Below are 20,900 nucleotides of genomic sequence, written 5' to 3'. Positions count from 1 at the left end.
TTTTGCTTGATATTAAAACAGTGCTTCTTGTAAGTCAGACCACAGTCCAGAATGACTCCTAGGTATTTGGGTGTGCTGCATTTCAAAGCTCCCTGCTTGGGTGGTGATGGCACAATCGTCTGCATAGATAAAACTCTCTGTTCTTTCTGGCAGTGGCTGGTCAGTTGTGCAAATGTTAAACATTGATGGATGAATTACTGTATTGAGGATGGTCCTGGCATTGATTAGTGAATGTGTTAATTGATTCTATGGAGCAAAACTTGTTATTCCTATATGCCTGTTATCCCTATTATTATTATTATTCTTATTCTTCTTATTATTATTATTATTAGACACACAACAAGATTAATACGCAGCAAACAAGATCACTATGCTGCCTGTTGTATTGGATCACACGTCCGACACCTCCCAAGTGTGTGATGTATCGGCAAATAATGTGTGCAGATCCGAGTCAGGTGGCCTTTTGCAGCTGATGGGTGATAATTTTGTCAGTGCCTATTGTTTTTAAGTGCAGGCCAAGGTCTTTAGGCACTGCACTCAGTGTGCCAATCACCACTGGGACCACCTTGACTGGCTTGTACCAGAGTCTTTGAAGTTCAATCTTTAAATCCTCAATCATGTAAGATTATTATTATTATTATTATTATTATTATTATTATTATTTGATACACAATAAGATGTGGACACAGCAAGCAAGATCACTATCCTGGCTTTTGTATTTGATCACACGTCGGATGCTTCCCAAGTGCCTAGAACTGTATGATGCATTGCAACTGACAGGTGGTAATTTTGTCAGTGCCGATTGTTTTTAAGTGCAGGCCAAGGTCTTTAGGCACTGCACCCAGTGTGCCGATCACCACTGGGACCACCTTTAATGGCTTGTGCCAGATCTCTTAAATCCTCATATCATGTAAGATTATTATTATTATTATTATTATTATTATTATTATTATTAGACACACAACAAGATTAATACACAGCAAACAAGATCACTCTACTGGCTGTTGTATTGGACCACACGTCGGTCACTTCCCAAGTGTCTAGAACTGTGTGATGCATTGCAGCTGACAAGTGGTAATTTTGTCAGTGCTGATTGTTTTTAAGTGCAGGCCAAGGTCTTGAGGCACTGCACCCAATGTGCTGATTACCACTGGGACCACCTTTACTAACTTGTGCCAGAGTCTTTGCAGTTCGATCTTTAAATCCTCACGTCATGTAAGATGATGATGATGATGATGATGATGATCATGATCATGATCATGATGATTAGACACACAACAAGATTAGTACGCAGCAAACAAGATCACTATGCTGCCTGTTGTATTGGATCACATGTCGGACCCTTCCCAAGTGTCTAGGACTGTGTGGTGTATTGGTAAATAATGCGTGCAGATCTGAGTAGGGTGGCATTTTGCATCTGACAAGTGGTAATTTTGTCAGTGCCAATTGTTTTTAAGTGCAGGCCAAGGTCTTTAGGCACTGCACCCGGTGTGCCAATCACCACCAGGACCACCTTTACTGGCTTGTGCCAGAGTCTTTGCAGTTCCATCTTTAAATCATTTATTTATTTGTTTGTTTACGACATTTCTATGCCGCCCTTCTCACCCCGAAGGGGACTCAGAGCGGCTTACAAGGTATATATACATGCAATATATTATATTGTCGAAGGCTTTCATGGCCAGAATCACTGGGTTGTTGTAGGTTTTTCGGGCTGTATGGCCATGGTCTAGAGGCATTCTCTCCTGACGTTTCGCCTGCATCTATGGCAAGCATCCTCAGAGGTAGTGAGGTCTGTTGGAAGTAGGAAAATGGGTTTATATATCTGTGGAATGACCAGGGTGGGACAAAGGACTCTTGTCTGCTGGAGCTAGGTGTGAATGTTTCAGCTGACCACATTGATTAACATATAATGGCCTGACATTGCCTAGAGCAAACATTTGTTGAGAGGTGATTAGATGTCCTTGTTTGTTTCCTCTCTGTTGTTGTGCTGTTGTAATTTTAGAGTTTTTTAATACTGGTAGCCAGATTTTGTTCATTTTCATGGTTTCTTCTTTTCTGTTGAAATTGTCCAGTATTAAAAATACTCTAAAATTACAACAGCACAACAACAGAGAGGAAACAAACAAGGACATCTAAAAAAGGATGACCCAAACAATGACCAATGTCCGGTCAGCCTCACGTCGATACCGGGCAAGATTCTGGAAAAGATTGTCAAGGAAGCGGTCTGCAAACACTTAGAAACGAATGCGGTCATCACTAATAGTCAACATGGATTTATCAAAAACAAGTCATGCCAGACTAATCTAATCTCTTTTTTCGATAGAGTTACAAGCTGGGTAGATGCGGGGAATGCCGTGGATGTAGCGTACCTGGATTTCAGGAAGGCCTTCGACAAGGTCCCCCATGACCTTCTGGCAAGGAAACTAGTCCAATGTGGGAGAGGCAAAACTACGGTGAGGTGGATCTGTAATTGGTTAAATGGACGAACCCAGAGGGTGCTTCTCACCAATGCTTCCTCTTCATCCTGGAAAGAAGTGACGAGTGGAGTGCCACAAGCAGGGTTCCATCCTGGGTCTGGTCCTGATCAGGATCTTTATTAATGACTAGAAGGCAGGATCATCAAGTTTGCAGACGACACCAAATTGGGAGGGATAGCCAATACTCCAGAAGACAGGAGCAGGATTCAAAACGATCTTGACAGATTAGAGAGATGAATGGCCAAAACTAACAAAATGAAGTTCAACAGTGACAAATGCAAGATACTCCACTTTGGCAGGAAAAACGAAATGCAAAGATACAGAATGGGGGACAATGCCTGGCTCGAGAGCAGTACGTGTGAAAAAGATCTCGTGGACAGGAAGTTAACCCTGAGCCAACAATGTGATGTGGCGGCAAAAAAAGCCAATGGGATTTTGGCCTGCATCAAGAGGAGCATAGTGTCTAGATCTAGGGAAGTCATGCTACCCCTCTATTCTGTTTTGGTTAGACCACATCTGGAATACTGTGTCCAATTCTGGGCACCACAATTCAAGAGAGATATTGACAAGCTGGAATGTGTCCAGAGGAGGGCGACTAAAATGATCAAGGGTCTGGAGAACAAGCCCTATGAGGAGTGGCTTGAGGAGCTGGGCATGTTTAGCCTGAAGAAGAGAAGGCTGAGAGGAGATATGATAGCCATGTATAAATATGTGAGAGGAAACCACAGGGAGGAGGGAGCAAGCTTGTTTTCTGCTTCCTTGGAGACGCAATGGAGCAATGGCTTCAAACTACAAGAGAGGAGATTCCATCTGAACATGAGGAAGAACTTCCTGACTATGAGAGCTGTGTTCAGTAGTGGAACTCTCTGCCCCGGAGTGTGGTGGAGGCTCCTTCTTTGGAAGCTTTTAAGCAGAGGCTGGATGGCCATCTGTCAGGGGTGATTTGAATGCAATATTCCTGCTTCTTGGCAGAATGGGGTTGGACTGGATGGCCCATGAGGTCTCTTCCAACTCTTTGATTCTATGATTCTACATGTAATATAAATATATAATTATAATATCATATTATTAGTAGTATTATATTGCATTACATTATAATATTATAAATTAGTATTATTATTTGGTGGGATGCTTTGGTCGCTGTTGCAAATGCTTTCTGCTTGTATTATCTGTGTTTGGGAAGTTTGAGTCCCTTGAAAAAGATATTAAAAGTGGTATATATATATATATATATATATATATATATATATATGTTTGTAGTTTGGCTTGTCCCACAAAGGCTCCTCTATGGCATGATGGATCTGGAACATATCTGAGACACCGATTTGGTCTAGATCCAACTTAAAATCATGCCAAGCTCATTCTGTCATCTCTTTCTCTCTATCCAAGATCTAGAGCAAAAGGCACCAAATGCAACAGAAGGACCGGGACTTAGGATGGAGGAGAGCGTCGCCATGGCAACAGGGAGGCATGGCGACGTCTGAACTGCTGCCGTAGCAACAGTGCGGAGGTAGTTTAGGGCTGTCGCCATGGCAACTCCGGGGGCTACCAAGGGTCAGGACCATTGCCTTAGAAACCGGGAGACGGGAGAGGTGTTTACGGCAGGGGATCCGGATCAAAGTCAGGGGATGTCGCCGCGGCAACCGCTGGATGCCCGGGAAGATGCCAGAATGGGGCGAGGGAAGGATGAGAGAGCATCTTTGGTTGCAGTGGGCTCCTGAGCATGTGCAAAGTGCATTGATCCGCTCCCCTTTCTGGACTGTAGCCGTAATAAATGCTCTGCTGCCACTATAGAATTGATGCTACATATGGTATAGACCAGGCATGGGCAAACTTTGTCCCTCCAGGTGTTTTGGACTTCAACTCCCACAATTCCTAACAGCCTACCGGCTGTTAGGAATTGTGGGAGTTGAAGTCCAAAACACCTGGAGGGACAAAGTTTGCCCGTGCCTGCAATAGACATATAGCATGCATCTACACTATAGAACGAATGCAGAGTTGTTTTGCTTTTGCTTTCTCTGCCAAGTAGTGCTTGTGTCTCCCCAAACTACAACTCCCAGGATCCCATAGTATTAAGCTATAGCTCTTAAAGTGGTGTCGAACTGCATTGGGAAAATATATGATGAAGGAAAGGAAAGAAAGAAGGGACAAGGAAAGGAAGACGGAAGGGGTGAAGAGAAGAAAGAAGGAAAGAAAGGGATGAAGAAAGGGAGGGAAGAAAGAAAAAGAAGGGACGAAGAAAAGGAAGGAAGGAAGGAAGGAAGGAAGGAAGGAAGGAAGGAAGGAAGGAAGGAAAAGAAGGGAAGAGAAAAGGAAGATAGAAGGGATGAAGAAAGGGAGGGAAGAAAGAAAAAGAAGGGATGAAGAAAAGGAAGGAAGGAAGGAAGGAAGGAAAAGAAGGGAAGAGAAAAGGAAGATAGAAGGGATGAAGAAAGGGAGGGAAGAAAGAAAAAGAAGGGACGAAGAAAAGGAAGGAAGGAAGGAAGGAAAAGAAGGGAAGAGAAAAGGAAGATAGAAGGGATGAAGAAAGGGAGGGAAGAAAGAAAAAGAAGGGACGAAGAAAAGGAAGGAAGGAAGGAAGGAAAAGAAGGGAAGAGAAAAGGAAGATAGAAGGGATGCGGAAAGGGAGAGAAGAAAGAAAAAGAAGGGACGAAGAAAAGGAAGGAAGGAAGGAAAAGAAGGGAAGAGTAAAGGAAAATAGAAGGGATGGAGAAAGGGAGGGAAGAAAGAAAAAGAATGGATGAAGAAAAGGAGGGAAGGAAGGAAAAGAAGGGAAGAGAAAAGGAAGATAGAAGGGATGAAGAAAGGGAGGGAAGAAAGAAAAAGAATGGATGAAGAAAAGGAGGGAAGGAAGGAAAAGAAGGGAAGAGTAAAGGAAGATAGAAGGGATGAAGAAAGGGAGGGAAGAAAGAAAAAGAATGGACGAAGAAAAGGAGGGAAGGAAGGAAAAGAAGGGAAGAGTAAAGGAAAAAAGAAGGGATGCAGAAAAGTAGGGAAGAAAGAAGAGTAGAGAAAGGAAGGGAGGAAAGAAGGGACAAAGAAAAGGAGGTAAGAAAGAAAAAGAAGGAAAGAGAAAGGAAAAGGAAACAAGGGATGGAGGGAAGAAAGAAAGAAAAAGGAGGGAAGAGTAAAGGAAGAAAGAAGGGACGCAGAAGAGGAGGGAAGAAAGAAGAGAAGGGATGAAGAAAAAGGAAGGGAAGAAAGAAGTGATAAAGAAAGAGATGAAAGAAAGAAAAAGAAGGGAAGAGAACGGACGGGAAGAAAGGGGTGGAGGAAAGGAGAGAGGAAAGAAAGAAAAAGAAGGGAAGAGAAAGGAATGGAAGAGAGAAAAAGAAGAGAAAGGAGGGGAAGAGAGAAGGGATGAAGAAAGAGAGGAGAAAAAAGAAGAAAGGAAGGAAAGGGGAAGAAAAAAGGGATGCAGAAAAGGAGGGAAGAAAGATAAGGAAGGGAACACAATGAAAGGGGGAAATAAAGGATGGGGAGAGAAAGAAAGAAAAATGAAGGGAAGAAAAAGAAGGGAATACAAAGAAAGGGGAAAGAAAAGATGGAGGGAAGAAAGAAACAAAAATGAAGGCAAGAAAAAGAAGAAAGAGGGGACAAAGAAAAGGAAGAAAGAAAAAGAAAGGAAGAGAAAGAAAACGAATAAAGAAGGGGTGGAAGAAAAGGAGAAAGAAAAGGAAGGGAAGAGAAAGGATGGGAAAAAAGAAGGGATAGAGGAAAGGAAAGAAGAAAGAAAAAGAAGGAAAGAAAGAAAATAAGAATAAGGTGCACGAGGGGCATATATATATATATATATATATATATATATATATATTAGTTGGTAAATAAGAAAAATGAGAGGCTCTCTATGCAAATATAATGATTTTGGTTAATGTGTTCTCAATTGGAGTCTCTAGGTCCTCAAAACCAATCACAGAATTGCACAGGAAGACCAAGAAGATTCCCAAGAAGGCATTTTCTCCGTTTTTCCTTTCTGCTTTCCTATGCCCTGAAACCCAGAGTACAAGGGTTGAATGAAAAGTAATGCCTCCACCTTCGTAACTCCTCAACAAATGGCAGTACTGGTTTGCGGCAGGTACTGGCTTGTTCAGTAGACTCTCCTCTACAGTTCCATTTTGGTGGGAAGCCTTAGCATTGAACAGTTGTGTTGTTAAAGTGTGAAATATGGAACCCTGTGCAGAGGGTCGGTCAATGCAACTTGAGTAATGTGCAGTGATTGAATTCTTGACAGCAGAAGGTGTCACCCCAAAGGAGATTCATCAGAGAATGCAAGTTATTTAGAGTGATTGTGTTGATGTGAGTACTGTGTGTCGTTGGGCGAGTAAGTTTAAAGATGTTGAGGTGGGAACATCTGACTTGTGTGACAAACAAAGAGTTGGACGTCCTGTGACAGCAACCACCGAGTTTCACAAGCAAAAGGTTGACAGGACGATCGTCGTATCACTCAGAGAGAAATTGCAAACATAATAGGCATTTCACAAGAATATGTGGGTCACATTATTGCTTTGCTTGGCTATTGGAAGATCTGTGCATGATGGGAACACAGCAGAACTTCAGAGACTGGATCTCACCACCGTACAGCATCCTCTGTTCTGTTGCGCGCTGGGCTTGAAATGATGTGCCTTTAAAACAGGACGTGCAGCTTGAGCCCAGCGGGAAGCCAGGAGTCCCGAAGAGAAAGCTCTTAGGGATTTTCCACTACAAACAGTCTTTAGAGGGCTTGTGAAATATAACAGTCTTTTATTGAGAAACAATTAAACAGAAACAGAAACCAAAAAGCCCACTATATGGTTCAGATATGTGGATGACACTTTCACCATTTGGAGCCATGGAGAAGAAGAACTCAACAGGTTCCTGGAACATCTTAACAGCATCCACCCTAACATCCAGTTCACTATGGAAATAGAAAAGGAAGGAAGACTGCCTTTTCTAGATGTCCTAGTCATCCGCAAACCAGATCAACAATTGGGTCACACCGTCTACAGAAAACCCACACACACAGATAGATATCTACATAAAAACTCCAACCATCACCCAAGTCAAAAAAGAAGCACCATCAAAGCCTTGGCAGACCGTGCAAAAAGAATCTGTGAACCCCACCTCCTCCAAGATGAACTGAACCACCTCAACTGGGCTCTACAGGCCAATGGATACTCCACCTCAGGCATCAGAAGAGCTGCAAGACCAAGAACAAGCCACAAGAATAAAGATGAAGATCCACCCAGAGGAAAAGTGTCCCTGCCATACATCAAGGGAACCACTGACCGCATAGGGAAGCTGATGAGGAAACACAACATACAAACAATCTACAAACCCACCAAGAAAATTCAACAAATGCTACGTTCAGCAAAGGACAAGAGGGATCCTCTCACCTCTGCAGGAGTCTACCGTGTACCATGCAGCTGTGGACAAGTCTACATAGGGACCACCAAACGCAGCGCCCAGACACGCATCAAGGAACATGAAAGGCACTGCAGACTACTCCAACCAGAGAAATCAGCCATAGCAGAGCACCTGATGAACCAACCTGGACACAGCATTCTATTTGAGAACACAAAAATGCTGGACCACTCTCACAACCACCATGTCAGGCTACACAGAGAAGCCATTGAAATCCACAAACATGTGGACAATTTCAACAGAAAGGAAGAAACCATGAAAATGAACAAAATTTGGCTACCAGTTTTAAAAAATTCTAAAATTAAAACAACAGAGAGAAAAACAGGCAGGGACATCTAATCACCTTCCATTAAGAGTTTGCTCCAGGCACAGTCAGCCCATTGTATGCTAATCAAGGTGGTCAATTGAAAAGATTCACACCTAGCCCATCTTACAGTAGCCTTTTGTCTCACCCTGGTCTTTCCACAGATATATAAACCCCCTTTTTCCCAGCTCCAGACCTCACCCTCTGAGGATGCCTGCCATAGATGCAGGCGAAACGTCAGGAGAAATGCCTCTAGAACATGGCCACATAGCCCGAAAAAACCCACAAGAACTGAGAAACTTCTCTTGTCTTCAAAAGGTTAAACAAATGCTTCCAGGCTTTTGTGCAACTGGTGGCTTCTAACTGTTACTTTACTTTAAAAGAAAATCCCTTTCTAACTTTTCCCAGGCTGACTGTGAACCTAAATCTAACTGATGTGGGCTCCACTACCGGGTTGAACTGCGTCTCAAAGCACCAAGTGGACCTACCAGCAAGGCCTGTAGTCTCTTCAGCTGGAGTTCTTTCATATTCAAAGCTGTTTTTCCCTCCGAAATTCCTCAGAGCTTTAGGGCTGTTTCCCTGGGAATCTTTGGATGCTCTTAAGACTGTTTTCCCCCAGAAAGTCTTAAGGGTTGAAGCTTTTGCACAGGAGAAGCCTGTACACGTCCTGTACATTAGCTATCCTTGCTGAGACTGACCAAAATGGTTCCTATCCCTCTCAGAGCCTGAACAGAGGGCGGAACCAAACTTAATGATGATGGACAGGTGGCCTGCCCTATAACTGCAAGCTTTAACAGGATGCCACGCTTCTGCAGAATCCCAAGCCTTGGACTGCAAGCAAACATTTAATACAAAGCAAATAAAGCTGGAGCTTCTGGTACGGCCGTACCAGCACATCCTCCATTCAATTGAGGAAACAGAGTGTCGACTTCTTCCGCGACGGCTTCAGAAAACTTGTTCATTGTTGGCAGAAATGTATCCAATTGTCTGGTGATTATGTGGAAAAGTGAATAGTTGGAGTTAAAGAGCACATTCTAAGGATTATTTCTGCGTTTGATTTATTAAAATATTCCCATCCAAAACCCAAGTAACAAAGGAGGAAAAAGAAGAGGAAGAAAAGAAGGTGGACAAGGAGCAAGAAGAGAAGGAGAACAGGAGGGTTTCATTCAACCCTCGACTTCTTCCGCGACGGCTTCAGAAAACTTGTTCATCGCTGGCAGAAATGTATCCAATTGTCTGGTGATTATGCGGAAAAGTGAATAGTGGTAGTTAAAGAGCACATTCAAAGGATTATTTCCGCGTTTGATTTATTAAAATATTCCCATCCAAACCCAAATAACGAAGGTGGAGGCATTACTTCTTTTTTTTTTAATTATAATTTTTATTGAGTATTTTATAGAGTTACAGGGAAAGTGGGGAATATTTGCAAGAAGATAGGAAAGAAGGAAACAATGAAGTAAGAGAGAAAAAAGATAATAATAATAATAATAATATTAATAATAATAATAATAATAATAATAATTTGGGGGGGAAGCAGAATGTCTATGTGTGTGTGTGTGTGTGTCTATATATATATATATATATATATATATATATATATACACACACACACACACTAGTTGTCCCCTGCCACGTGTTGCTGTGGCCCGGTCTGGTGATCTGGAAAATAAAGTAATGAGAAAGTCTTGGTTTCTAATGTATGTAATTTCTTGCTGTTTCTTTGTCAGTGTTGATGTGGAGAGTGTCTGGTTTGCCCACTCTGGAACATGCAACATATAATTGTCTTTCTTCAGGGGTCCCTTTCAAATCTATGATACTATATCTGTGTGTGTGTGTGTGTGGATCATATCTATCTATATCTATGACTGGATGGCTCTTTGTCAGGAGGGCTCTGGTTACATTTCCTTGCCCTGATGAAGGGAGTTGGACTGGATGGCTTTAAGTATTTTCTGATGGTTATGGGGGTTCTATGTGGGAAGTTTGCCCCAATTCTGTCGTTGATGGGGTTCAGAACACTCTTTGATTGTAGGTGAACTATAATTCCCAGTAACTACAACTCCCAAATGTCAAGGTTGATTTCCCCCGAACTCCATCTGTGTTAATATTTGGGCATATGGAATATTCGTGCCGAGTTTGGTCCAGATCCATCATAGTTTGAGTCCATAGTAGTCTCTGGATGTAGGTGAACTACAACTCCCAAACTCAAGGTCAATGCTCACAAACCCTTTCTAGTGCTTTCTGTTGGTCATGGGAGTCCTGTATGCCCCGGTTGGTTCAATTCTATCATGCTATTTGATGGTAGGTGAACTATAAATCCCAGCAACTACAACTCCCTATCTATCTATCTATCTATCTATCTATCTATCTATCTATCTGTATCTATGGTTGAATGGCTCTTTCTCAGGAGGGCTTTGATTACATTTTCTTGCCCTGATGAAGTGAATTGGATTGGATGGCCTTAAGTATTTTCTGATGGTCATGGGGATTCTGTGTGGGAAGTTTGCCCCAATTCTGTCATTCATGTGGTTCAGAATGTTCTTTGATTGTAGGTGAACTGTGAATCCCAGTGACTACAACTCCCAAATGTCAAGGTCTATTTCCCCCAAACTCCATCCGTGTTCATATTTGGGCATATTGAGTGCTTGTGCCAGGTTTGGTCCAGATCCATCATTGTTTGAGTCCACATTGCTCTCTGGATATAGGTGAACTACAACTCCCAAACTCAAGGTCAATGCCCACCAAACCCTTCCAGTATTTTCTGTTGGTCATGGGAGTTTTGTGTGCCACGTTTGGTTCAATTCCACCGTTGATGGAGTTCAGAATGCTCTTTGATTGTAGGTGAACTATAAATCCCAGCAACTACAACTCCCAAATGACAAAATCATAATTTTTTGAGTGATGGCCACTCCTTGTGTTGTGAGACGGTTTGTTGCCAAATTTGGTGTGGTTTCATTCATTGGTTCTTTTGTTTTTAAGATACTAATTATGCACAGAGCATTTATATATATGCTCAAAAGTAAAATATAATAAAATAAAATGTGAAGATCTTCTAGACTTCCTGAGTATCGTGATGGAGGTGTCCTTCTTTTTCTCTTTCTTCTGCTCTTCTTTATTTGAAACTTTCTCTCCTTCTATCATATGAGGTTTTATTTCAGTTATTTTAGATTATTGTCTTATAATTCTTCCCTTTTAAATAATCTGTTACTTTCGTCCAGTTTGTTTCGTTTATCGGAGTGTTTTTGTATCTAGATCAGTGTTTCTCAACCTGGGGGTCGGGACCCCTGGGGGGGTCACGAGGGGGTGTCAGAGGGGTCACCAAAGACCATCAGAAAACACAGTATATTATGTTGGTCATGGGGGTTCTGTGTAGGAATTTTGGCCAAATTGTATCATTGGTGGGCTTCAGAATGCTCTTTGATTGCAGGTGAACTAGAAATTCCAGCAACTCCAACATGTCAAGGTCTATTTTCCCCAAACTCCACCAGTGCTCTCATTTGGACAATAGAATATTTGTGAAAAGTTTGGTACAGATACATCATTGTTTGAGTTTACAGTGCTCTCTGGATGTAGGTGAACTACAGCTTCCAAACTCAAGGTCAATGCCTACCAAACCCTTCTAGTATTTTCTGTTGGTCATGAGAGTTATGTGTCCCAAGTCTGGTTCAATTGTATCATTGGTGGAGTGCTCTTTTAGTTTAAATGAACCATAAATCCCAGCAACTACAACTCCCAAATGACAAAATCAATCCCCCACCTCCAATCCCACCAGTATTCAAATTTGGGTGTATTGGGTATTTGTGCCAAATTTGGTCCAGTGAATGAAAATACATCCTGCATATCAGATATAACTTCAGCAAAAGTACAGTTATGAAGTCCCAACAAAAAATAATGTTTTTGTTTGGGGGGGGGGGGGGTCACCACATATGCATTAAGGGGGTCGCAGCATTAGGAACGTTGAGAACCACTGATCTAGATAGTAGATATGTAAGTCTGTCCATGTTTCTGATATCGAGTCCTTTTTGTAGCCAATCTTCTATATCTGGTATTTTCTCTAATTTCCATAATTTGGCATAACAAATTCTAGCCGCTGTTGTTAGCAAAAAAAATAAATAAATAATAGTTTGTCCGTATTTTTTTCCATTTTTGGTTTCGTCATGCCCAGCAAGAATAATTCCGGTATTAAATGTATTTTTACATCTAGCATTTTCTGTATTGTCTGATGTATTTTCTTCCAGTAGGCCCTTGCTTTTTGGCAAGTCCACCACATGTGGAAAAAGGTGCCCTTTTTCTTTCTTTATTAATGACTTAGATGAAGGGCTAGAAAGTATGATCATCAAGTTTGCAGACGACACCAAATTGGGAGGGATAGCCAATAGTCCAGAGGACAGGAGCAGGATTCAAAACGATCTTGACAGATTAGAGAGATGAAGGGCCAAAACTAACAAAATGAAGTTCAACAGTGACAAATGTAAGATACTCCATTTGGCAGAAAAAACGAAATGCAAAGATACAGAATGGGGGACAATTCCTGGCTCGAGAGCAGTACGTGTGAAAAAGATCTTGGAGTCCTCATGGACAACAAGTTAAACATGAGCCAACAATGTGATGTGGCGGCAAAAAAAGCCAATGGGATTTTGGCCTGCATCAATAGGAGCATAGTGTCTAGATCTAAGGAAGTAATGCTACCCCTCTATTCTGCTTTGGTTAGACCACATCTGGAATATTGTGTCCAATTCTGGGCACCACAATTCAAGAGAGATATTGACAAGCTGGAATGTGTCCAGAGGAGGGCGACTAAAATGATCAAGGGTCTGGAGAACAAGCCCTATGAGGAGCGGCTTAGGGAACTGGGCATGTTTAGCCTGAAGAAGAGAAGGCTGAGAGGAGACATGATAGCCATGTATAAATATGTGAGAGGAAGCCACAGGGAGGAGGGAGCAAGCTTGTTTTCGCTTCCTTGGAGACTAGGACGCGGAACAATGGCTTCAAACTACAAGAGAGGAGATTCCATCTGAACATGAGGAAGAACTTCCTGACTGTGAGAGCCGTTCAGCAGTGGAACTCTCTGCCCCGGAGTGTGGTGGAGGCTCCTTCTTTGGAAGCTTTTAAGCAGAGGCTGGATGGCCATCTGTCAGGGGTGATTTGAATGCAATATTCCTGCTTCTTGGCAGAATGGGGTTGGACTGGATGGCCCATGAGGTCTCTTCCAACTCTTTGATTCTATGATTCTATGATTCTGCACTTCCAGGAGGGATTGCTAAATGTTCCTCTGCCTTGTCTTTGCAGGATGGTGCTAGAAGGCAGCCCGGAAGCGGTGACGTCCCAGTCCATCGACCTCCGGCGAGGTTGTCCCAAGAATGGACGCCTTTACCCTTCTGTGGGGGACAGTCTCCTCTTGACCAAGGAGCCAGTGAAGTATGGGGAGCTGATCGTGTTGGGGTAAGCAGAGTCACACACCCCCCCCCCCCACCTGTTTTGCAGGTCACTGAGTTCCAAGAAGTGATCTGTAATGTCTGGAACATTAGAAAATCCATGGAACGTTACATGGGAAAGTAACACTGTTCAACGGAGAAAAAGTTTCGGGCGTGAAAATAGTTGTTATTTTATGATTTTGGGGTGCTGAAAACGAAAATGACATTTAAAAATGTATATTGGCTCTAGTTTTTATGATATAAGCCAGGGGTCCTCAAACTTTTTAAACCGGGGGCCAGTTTACTGTCCCTCAGACCGATGGAGGGCCGGACTATAGTTTTTTTTTAAAAAAAATCAATAAAAAATCCCTATGCACATTGGACATATCTTATTTTGCTGTGTGGAAGGGCCCTTCGAGGGGTTTCTTTCTAGCCCTCTTGAGGCAGTAATTCCAGGAGCAGAGAATGGGAAATCTTCCTATTTCTAGTCTGAACAAAATCTGGCTACCAGTATTTAAAAAACCCTAAAATTATAACTGTCAATAAAGAATAACACTCAAACACAGAGGAACTCCAGACAAGAAACAACCAGGGCCAGCTAATCACCTCTCAACAAAGGATTCTCCCTAAAAACGGTCAGGCTATGAAATGGCAATCAAGGTGGCCAATTGAAACATGCATACCTACCTCCAACAGACAAGAGTTCTTTCTCCCACCCTGGATCTGCCACAATTTTCCTGGTTAAAGGTTTTCCTCTGACATGAAGTCCAGTCGTGTCTGACTCTGGAGTGAGGTGCTCATCTGCATTTCTAAGTCGAAGAGCCAGCGTTGTCCGTAGACACCTCCAAGGTCATGTGGCCAGCATGACTGCATGGAGCGCCAGGGCAGCCTCCCTTGGCTGGCTCAGGCTGTCCATCAGGCCCCACGGACAGCGTGAGCCTGCCAAGAGAGGAGCAGGCCCGCGCGGCCTACTTGCGAGTAAAGCACCTCGCGAGGTGCTTTACGCGCGAGTAGAGTAGACCACGCGGGGCAGCCTCCCTTGGCTGGCTCAGGCTGTTCATCGGCCCCCATGGACAGCGTGAGCCTGCCAAGGGAGGAGCAGGCCCGCACGACCTACTTGCGAGTAAAGCACCTCGCGAGGTGCTTTACGCGCGAGTAGACCACGCTGAGCAGCCTCCGTTGGCTGGCTCACGCTGTCCATTGGGCCTGACGGATAGCGTGAGCCAGCCAACGGAGGGGCACTGCGTGGGGGGGGGCGCTCCTCCTCCGCGGGACGGATCAGGGCCCTTGGCGGGCCGGAAGTGGCCCGCGGGCCGTAGTTTGGGGACCCCTGATATAAGCAATCACGTAATCACGTATGGTTGAAAAAATGCATGTTGCGACTTACACTATGGAAGATTCTAGAAAGTTGCAGGCCTGAAAATAGCTGTTCTTTTATGATTTTGGGGTGCTGAAAACGAAAATGACATTTAAAAATGTATATTGGCTCTAGTTTTTATGATATAAGCAATCACGTGATCACGTATGGTTGAAAAAATGCACTATGGAAGATTCTAGAATACTCTAGAAAGTTTGATGACGCAGTATTAGTGCCGTGTGCAAAAGCCAGAAAGCCCTCTATAAGGCCAGACTTTTGAACGGTGAGGGTCAGTCAGTTGAAGACTGAGACAGTCTCGTTAAACATCGTTTTACGTTGTTCTTTTTACTGTAGTGATGCCTCGCACGTGTGTAAATAAAGCACTATGGAAAAAAGATCTCAAGGCCAATGGACTCCGTCAATGCTGTCAGACTCCTTCTGGAGCACTGTAAGAGACAATCTTTTCCTTGAATACAAAAGAAAAGTCAAGAGAAGCAAACAGGATATAAACTAAAGTTACGATTAAAGCGACATTTAAACTTTCAAAATTTTCAACTGCATTAGGCCTACTAATAGAGTTTCTTGCTGCACAAACATAAACAATAGACTAATTAAATAAATATTTCTCACGTATAAACTATTGGCAATATAATTTGACTAAAATGTAGTAAATATTCACAGTTTATATACATGCAGTAAGGTTAGGCGCATTATCATAATATTAACGAATTACCTATTGTGGAGAAAATTGAAATAGCTGTTGCATAAAAACCAGAGCCAATTAACACATTTAATTATTATATTTGTATTCAGCATGTTAAATTTATGAAGAAACTGCACATTTCGTATCTGTAACTGAGAAAAACTGAAAATTTGTAGATCAGTGTAATTGCAGATTTGTCAGACTGTAGGATCTAAATAGCAATATTAAATAACCACTCACAAGCCGGCTTGCTTTGAAATGAATATATTGCTTGTATCTCTGCAGCAAAGAAAAACACTACTGACTTTTCCCCACTATCACTTCCTTTCATACACCTTTCCTGCCCATCTATGATAGGGTCACCTTAGGATCGGCATATGGTTTGAAACTGCATCATATGGGCAGTGTAGGTTCATATAATGCAGCCCGATGCTGTTAAGCTACATTATATGAGACTAGTCGCAGGTTCAATTCTGGGGAGCAGCGTGCGCTTCTGCTGTCAGCCCTAGCTTCTGCCAACCTAGCAGTTCGAAAACATGCAAATGTGAGTAGGGAAGGTAACGGTGCTCCATGCAGTCATGCCGGCCACATGACCTTGGAGGTGTCTATGGACAACGCTGGCTCTTCGGCTTAGAAATGGAGATGAGCACCACACCCCAGAGTCAGACATGACTGGACTTAATGTCAGGGGACTACCTTTACCTTTACCTATGCTTGGGCTTGGTACTGCGTTTTGCTTAGCCAAGTGTAACACCCAACTTCATTGGGCTCTCCCACAACAGGTACAATGGCTCCTTGCCCAACGGCGACAAGGGCCGGCGCCGCAGTCGGTTGGCCCTGTTCAAGAGGCCCAAGGCCAACGGAGTCAAGCCAGACGTCATCCACCACATTTCCACGCCGCTCGTGTCCAAGGTGAGGCGGAAGTCCATTTGTGGCTACTCATCAAACCATCATGGGCTTAAAAGGGCCGGGCTTTAGCACAGCGGGTTAAGCCGCTAAGCTTCAGAAAATCTTGCCGACCGAAAGATCAATAGTTCAAGCCCAGGTTGGGGTGAGCTCCCAACCGTCAGCTCAGCTTCTGCTCACCTAGCAGTTCGAAAACAACTGGCGGGGAGGTAATGAAAGGCGCCCATGTGGACATGCCGGTAATTCGATCAGGAGAGCATCTAACAACAACAAAGGCTTTCGTGGCCGGCATCACTGAGTTGTTGTAGGTTTTTTTTCGGGCTATATGGCCATGCAGTTCTTGTGGGTTTTTTCGGGCTATATGGCCATGTTCTAGAGGCATTTCTCCTGACGTTTCGCCTGCATCTATGGCAAGCATCCTCAAGAGGTGAGGTCTGATGCTTGCCATAGATGCAGGCGAAACGTCAGGAGAAATGCCTCTAGAACATGGCCATATAGCACGAAAAAACCCACAAGAACTGAGTAATTCCAGCCATGAAAGCCTTCGACAATACATTATATGGCCATGTTCTAGAGGTATTTTCTCCTGACATTTCTGATGAACCAACCTGGACACAGCATATTATTTGAGAACACAGAAATGCTGGACCACTCTCACAACCACCATGTCAGACTACACAGAGAAGCCATTGAAATCCACAAGCATGTGGACAATTTCAACAGAAAGGAGGAAACCGTGAAAATGAACAAAATCTGGTTACCAGTATTAAAAAAACTCTAAAATTACAACAGCAAAACAACAGACAGGGAACAATCAGGCACATCTAATCACCTCTCAACACAAGATTGCCCCAGGCACTGCCAGGCCATCAAATGCTAATCAAGGTGGTCAGTTGAAACATTCACACCTAGCTCCAACAGACAAGAGTTCTTTGTCCCACCCTGGTCATTCCACAGATATATAACCCATATTCCTAGTTCCCCAACAAACATCACTATCTCTGAGGATGCTTGCCATAGATGCAGGCGAAACGTCAGGAGAAAATGCCTCTAGAATATGGCCATATAGCCCGAAAAAACCTACAACAACTGAGACAACAAAGTTCCTTGGCATGGACGATGGAGCAACAGCGGCCCCTTGTGGCCGGAGTGGAGCACAGCCTCCAGATGCCGGAGATGGAAAAAAATGGGAAGCCTTTACCTCTGTTTACGTATTGTCTGTCTTTGTTAACAGTATTGAATATTTGCCAGATATGTGTACTGTAATCTATCAGTGACTGAATGAGTAAACAACAACAACAACAATCCGGCCTGAGTCCCCTTGGGGAGCTAGAGTGGAATATAAATAAAGTATTATTATTATTACTAATAATAATATAATAATATAATATTAATAATATAATATAATAATAATATAATAATATAATATTAATAATAATATAATAATAATTATAATAATATACTTCACTTCACTTCACTTCACTTTATTTCTTAATTAGTCGCTCTCCACCAAGGTGCTCCGAGTTACTTACAATTTAAAATAGTATTTACACAATATAAAAACATACAACAGTGACTATATACTTTATTTATATTCCGTCCTATCTCCCCAAGGGGACTCAGGGCAGATCACAGTACATATTATTTTATTATTTTATTTGCTGCATTTGTTGACCGCCGTTCTCAGCCCTAGGGCGACTCACGGCGGTGTACAACATATAAAAGACAATTTACAATAAAGCAATAACGAAATCAACATATCAATATACAACAATAATATAATTACACTAAATAATCCGCTCCGTCTCATCTTAGAATCATAACCAGTCTCGTAGTCCATATTCCGTTCCAGTCGTCATTACCAAAATTATTGTAGCACTTAGTTAAATGCCTTCTCAAATAGCCATGTCTTTAGGCACTTACGGAAAGACATAAGGGAGGGTGCCTGTCTGATGTCAACAGGGAGGGTGTTCCACAGCCGGGGGGCCACCACCGAGAAGGCCCTCTCCCTCGTCCCCGCCAGACGTGCCTGTGAGGCAGGCGGGATCGAGAGAAGGGCCTCCCCAGACGATCTCAAGGCCCTCGTGGGCTCATAGGCCGAGATGCGGTCAGAAAGGTATTTTGGGCCGGAGCCGTTTAGGGCTTTGTAGGCCAAGACCAGCACCTTAAATTGGGCCCGGTAGCAGATCGGCAGCCAGTGGAGCTGGAACAACAAGGGCGTTGTGTGCTCCCTGCGTCCTGCTCCTGTTAGTAACATGGCTGCCGCGCGCTGGACTAGCTGAAGCTTCCGGGCCGTCTTCAAGGGCAGCCCCACGTAGAGAGCGTTGCAGTAGTCAAGGCGGGATGTGACCAAAGCGTGTACCACCGTGGCCAAGTCAGACTTCCCGAGGTACGGGCGCAGCTGGCGCACGAGCCTAAGCTGTGCAAATGCTCCCCTGGTCACCGCTGAAACCTGGGGATCCAGGCTCAATGATGAATCCAGGACAATAGACAATAGAGACAGACAGAACAGTAGGAGGTATTATTATTAATTTATTATTATTATTATTATTATTATTATTATTATTATTAATTGATTCGGGACAATACATATGGGAAACGTGGATTCAGTAATAAGAAAGGAATCTAAAATAAGGAACTGTAAGTATGGGATTAGGGCTCCAATCTACACTCCTATATATTGCACTTTGGAACTGCATGATATGGGTCTTCTCGTTCCAAATAGCAGTTTATTTATTTTATTTATTTATTTACTGCGCTTATATGCCGCAATTCTCAGCCCTTCAAGGGCGACTCATTGTGGTGTACAACATGAAGAAAACAAGTGCAATCTACAAGGCATAGTGCAAAACAGTGTACAATTCATCATAATCATAAAAACATCTTATTAAACAACAACATCACTACAAAATCACTACTACATTCCGAATCATCTCATCGTCAAGCCACAATCCGATCTCATTTCCGCTGTTCCATTCCTATGGTCAATTGCCAGTCATTGCACTTATTGATCAAATGCCTTCTTAAATAGCCAGGTCTTTATCTTCCTGCGGAATATTAGCAGGGAGGGGGCTAGCCTGATGTCCACGGGAAGGGTGTTTCACAGCCGAGGAGCCACCACCGAGAAGGCCCTATCTCTCGTCCCCACCAGCCGTGCCTGTGAGGCAGGCGGGATCGAGAGCAGGGCCTCCCCGGAAGATCTCAAAGTCCTTGTGGGCTCATAGGCCGAGAGGCGGTCAGTTAGGTATCTTGGGCCGGAACCGTTTAGGGCTTTATAGGCCAGTGCCAGCACCTTGAATTGAGCCCGGTAGCAGATCGGCAGCCAGTGGAGCTGGTACAGCAGGGGAGTTGTATGCTCCCTACGTCCCGCTCCTGTTAGTAACATGGCTGCCGCACGTTGGACCAGTTGGAGCTTCCGGGCCGTCTTCAAGGGCAGCCCCACGTAGAGAGCGTTGCAGTAGTCTAAGCGGGATGTAAGCAGAGCGTGGACTACCGTGGCCAAGTCAGACTTCCCAAGATACAGTTTAGATCCAGTCTAGGCTTCTCTAGGTCCTCCAGTACAACTTTCTAGTTCTGAAGGAGCTAGAAATTCTTAGATGTTTTTCTAGGACTCTCTATGTCCGCTGGAAGTTGGTCTTAAGAGTCACACTACAGGACATAGGAGTTCCTGGGGAGGTTTTGTGATTTTTCCACTTCCCCCCTGTATTTATTGTCTTCCTTCTGCCCAACAGGCACTAAGCAACAAAGGCCAACACAGCATCTCATACACACTTTCCCGGAGCCACTCGGTAATTGTGGAGTACACACACGACTGTGAAACTGATATGTTCCAGGTACGTACAAGTTCAATCTATATAAATAAAAATGCAATGTTCGTTTGTGGGATTAACATGACTCAGAAACCACCTGATGAATTGACACCAAATTGTGACACAATACACCTAACAGTCCAATGAGTTAGAGCACCTAGAGCTTCGGAGAGCTTCTGTTCAACCATCTCAAAGCTCCCTGCTTGAGTGGTGATGGCACAATCATCAGCATAGATGAAGCTCTCTGTCCCTTCTGGCAGTGGCTGGTCATTTGTGTAGATGTTAAATATGGATAGAGCAAGCACGCTCCCTTGAGGCAGGCCGTTCTTCGGTTTCCGCCATCTGCTTCTCTGGCCCTGGAACTCAACAAAGAAGCTCCTGTTTTGTAGCAGGTTTCCTGTGAGGCGGGTGAGGTGGTCGTCCTTTGTGATAGTATACATTTTTCTCAGGAGGAGGCGGTGGTTCACAGTTGCATATGCCGCTGACAGGTCTATGAAGACAGCTCTTGTGATCTTCTGCCTTTCGAAGCCATC

General features: G+C 43.5%; 1 protein-coding gene across 1 annotated transcript in view; it reads left to right on the top strand.

The window, feature by feature from the left end:
- The window catches only part of PELI3 (pellino E3 ubiquitin protein ligase family member 3), a 44,635-nt gene that overhangs the window by 11,952 nt on the left and 11,783 nt on the right, over nt 1-20,900 (top strand). Inside the window, exons 2-4 of the mRNA XM_060758204.2 lie at nt 13,468-13,620; nt 16,435-16,564; nt 20,290-20,391. Coding sequence (XP_060614187.2) covers nt 13,469-13,620; nt 16,435-16,564; nt 20,290-20,391 — 384 coding nt within the window. The 5' untranslated portion in view covers nt 13,468. The remainder of the gene's footprint in view (nt 1-13,467; nt 13,621-16,434; nt 16,565-20,289; nt 20,392-20,900) is intronic.

This window comes from Anolis sagrei, chromosome 12 (assembly GCF_037176765.1).
Source record: "Anolis sagrei isolate rAnoSag1 chromosome 12, rAnoSag1.mat, whole genome shotgun sequence".
Taxonomy (NCBI): domain Eukaryota; kingdom Metazoa; phylum Chordata; class Lepidosauria; order Squamata; family Dactyloidae; genus Anolis; species Anolis sagrei.
Note: the sequence above shows the minus strand (reverse complement) of the source record. Positions and strands in the feature narration are given on the sequence as shown.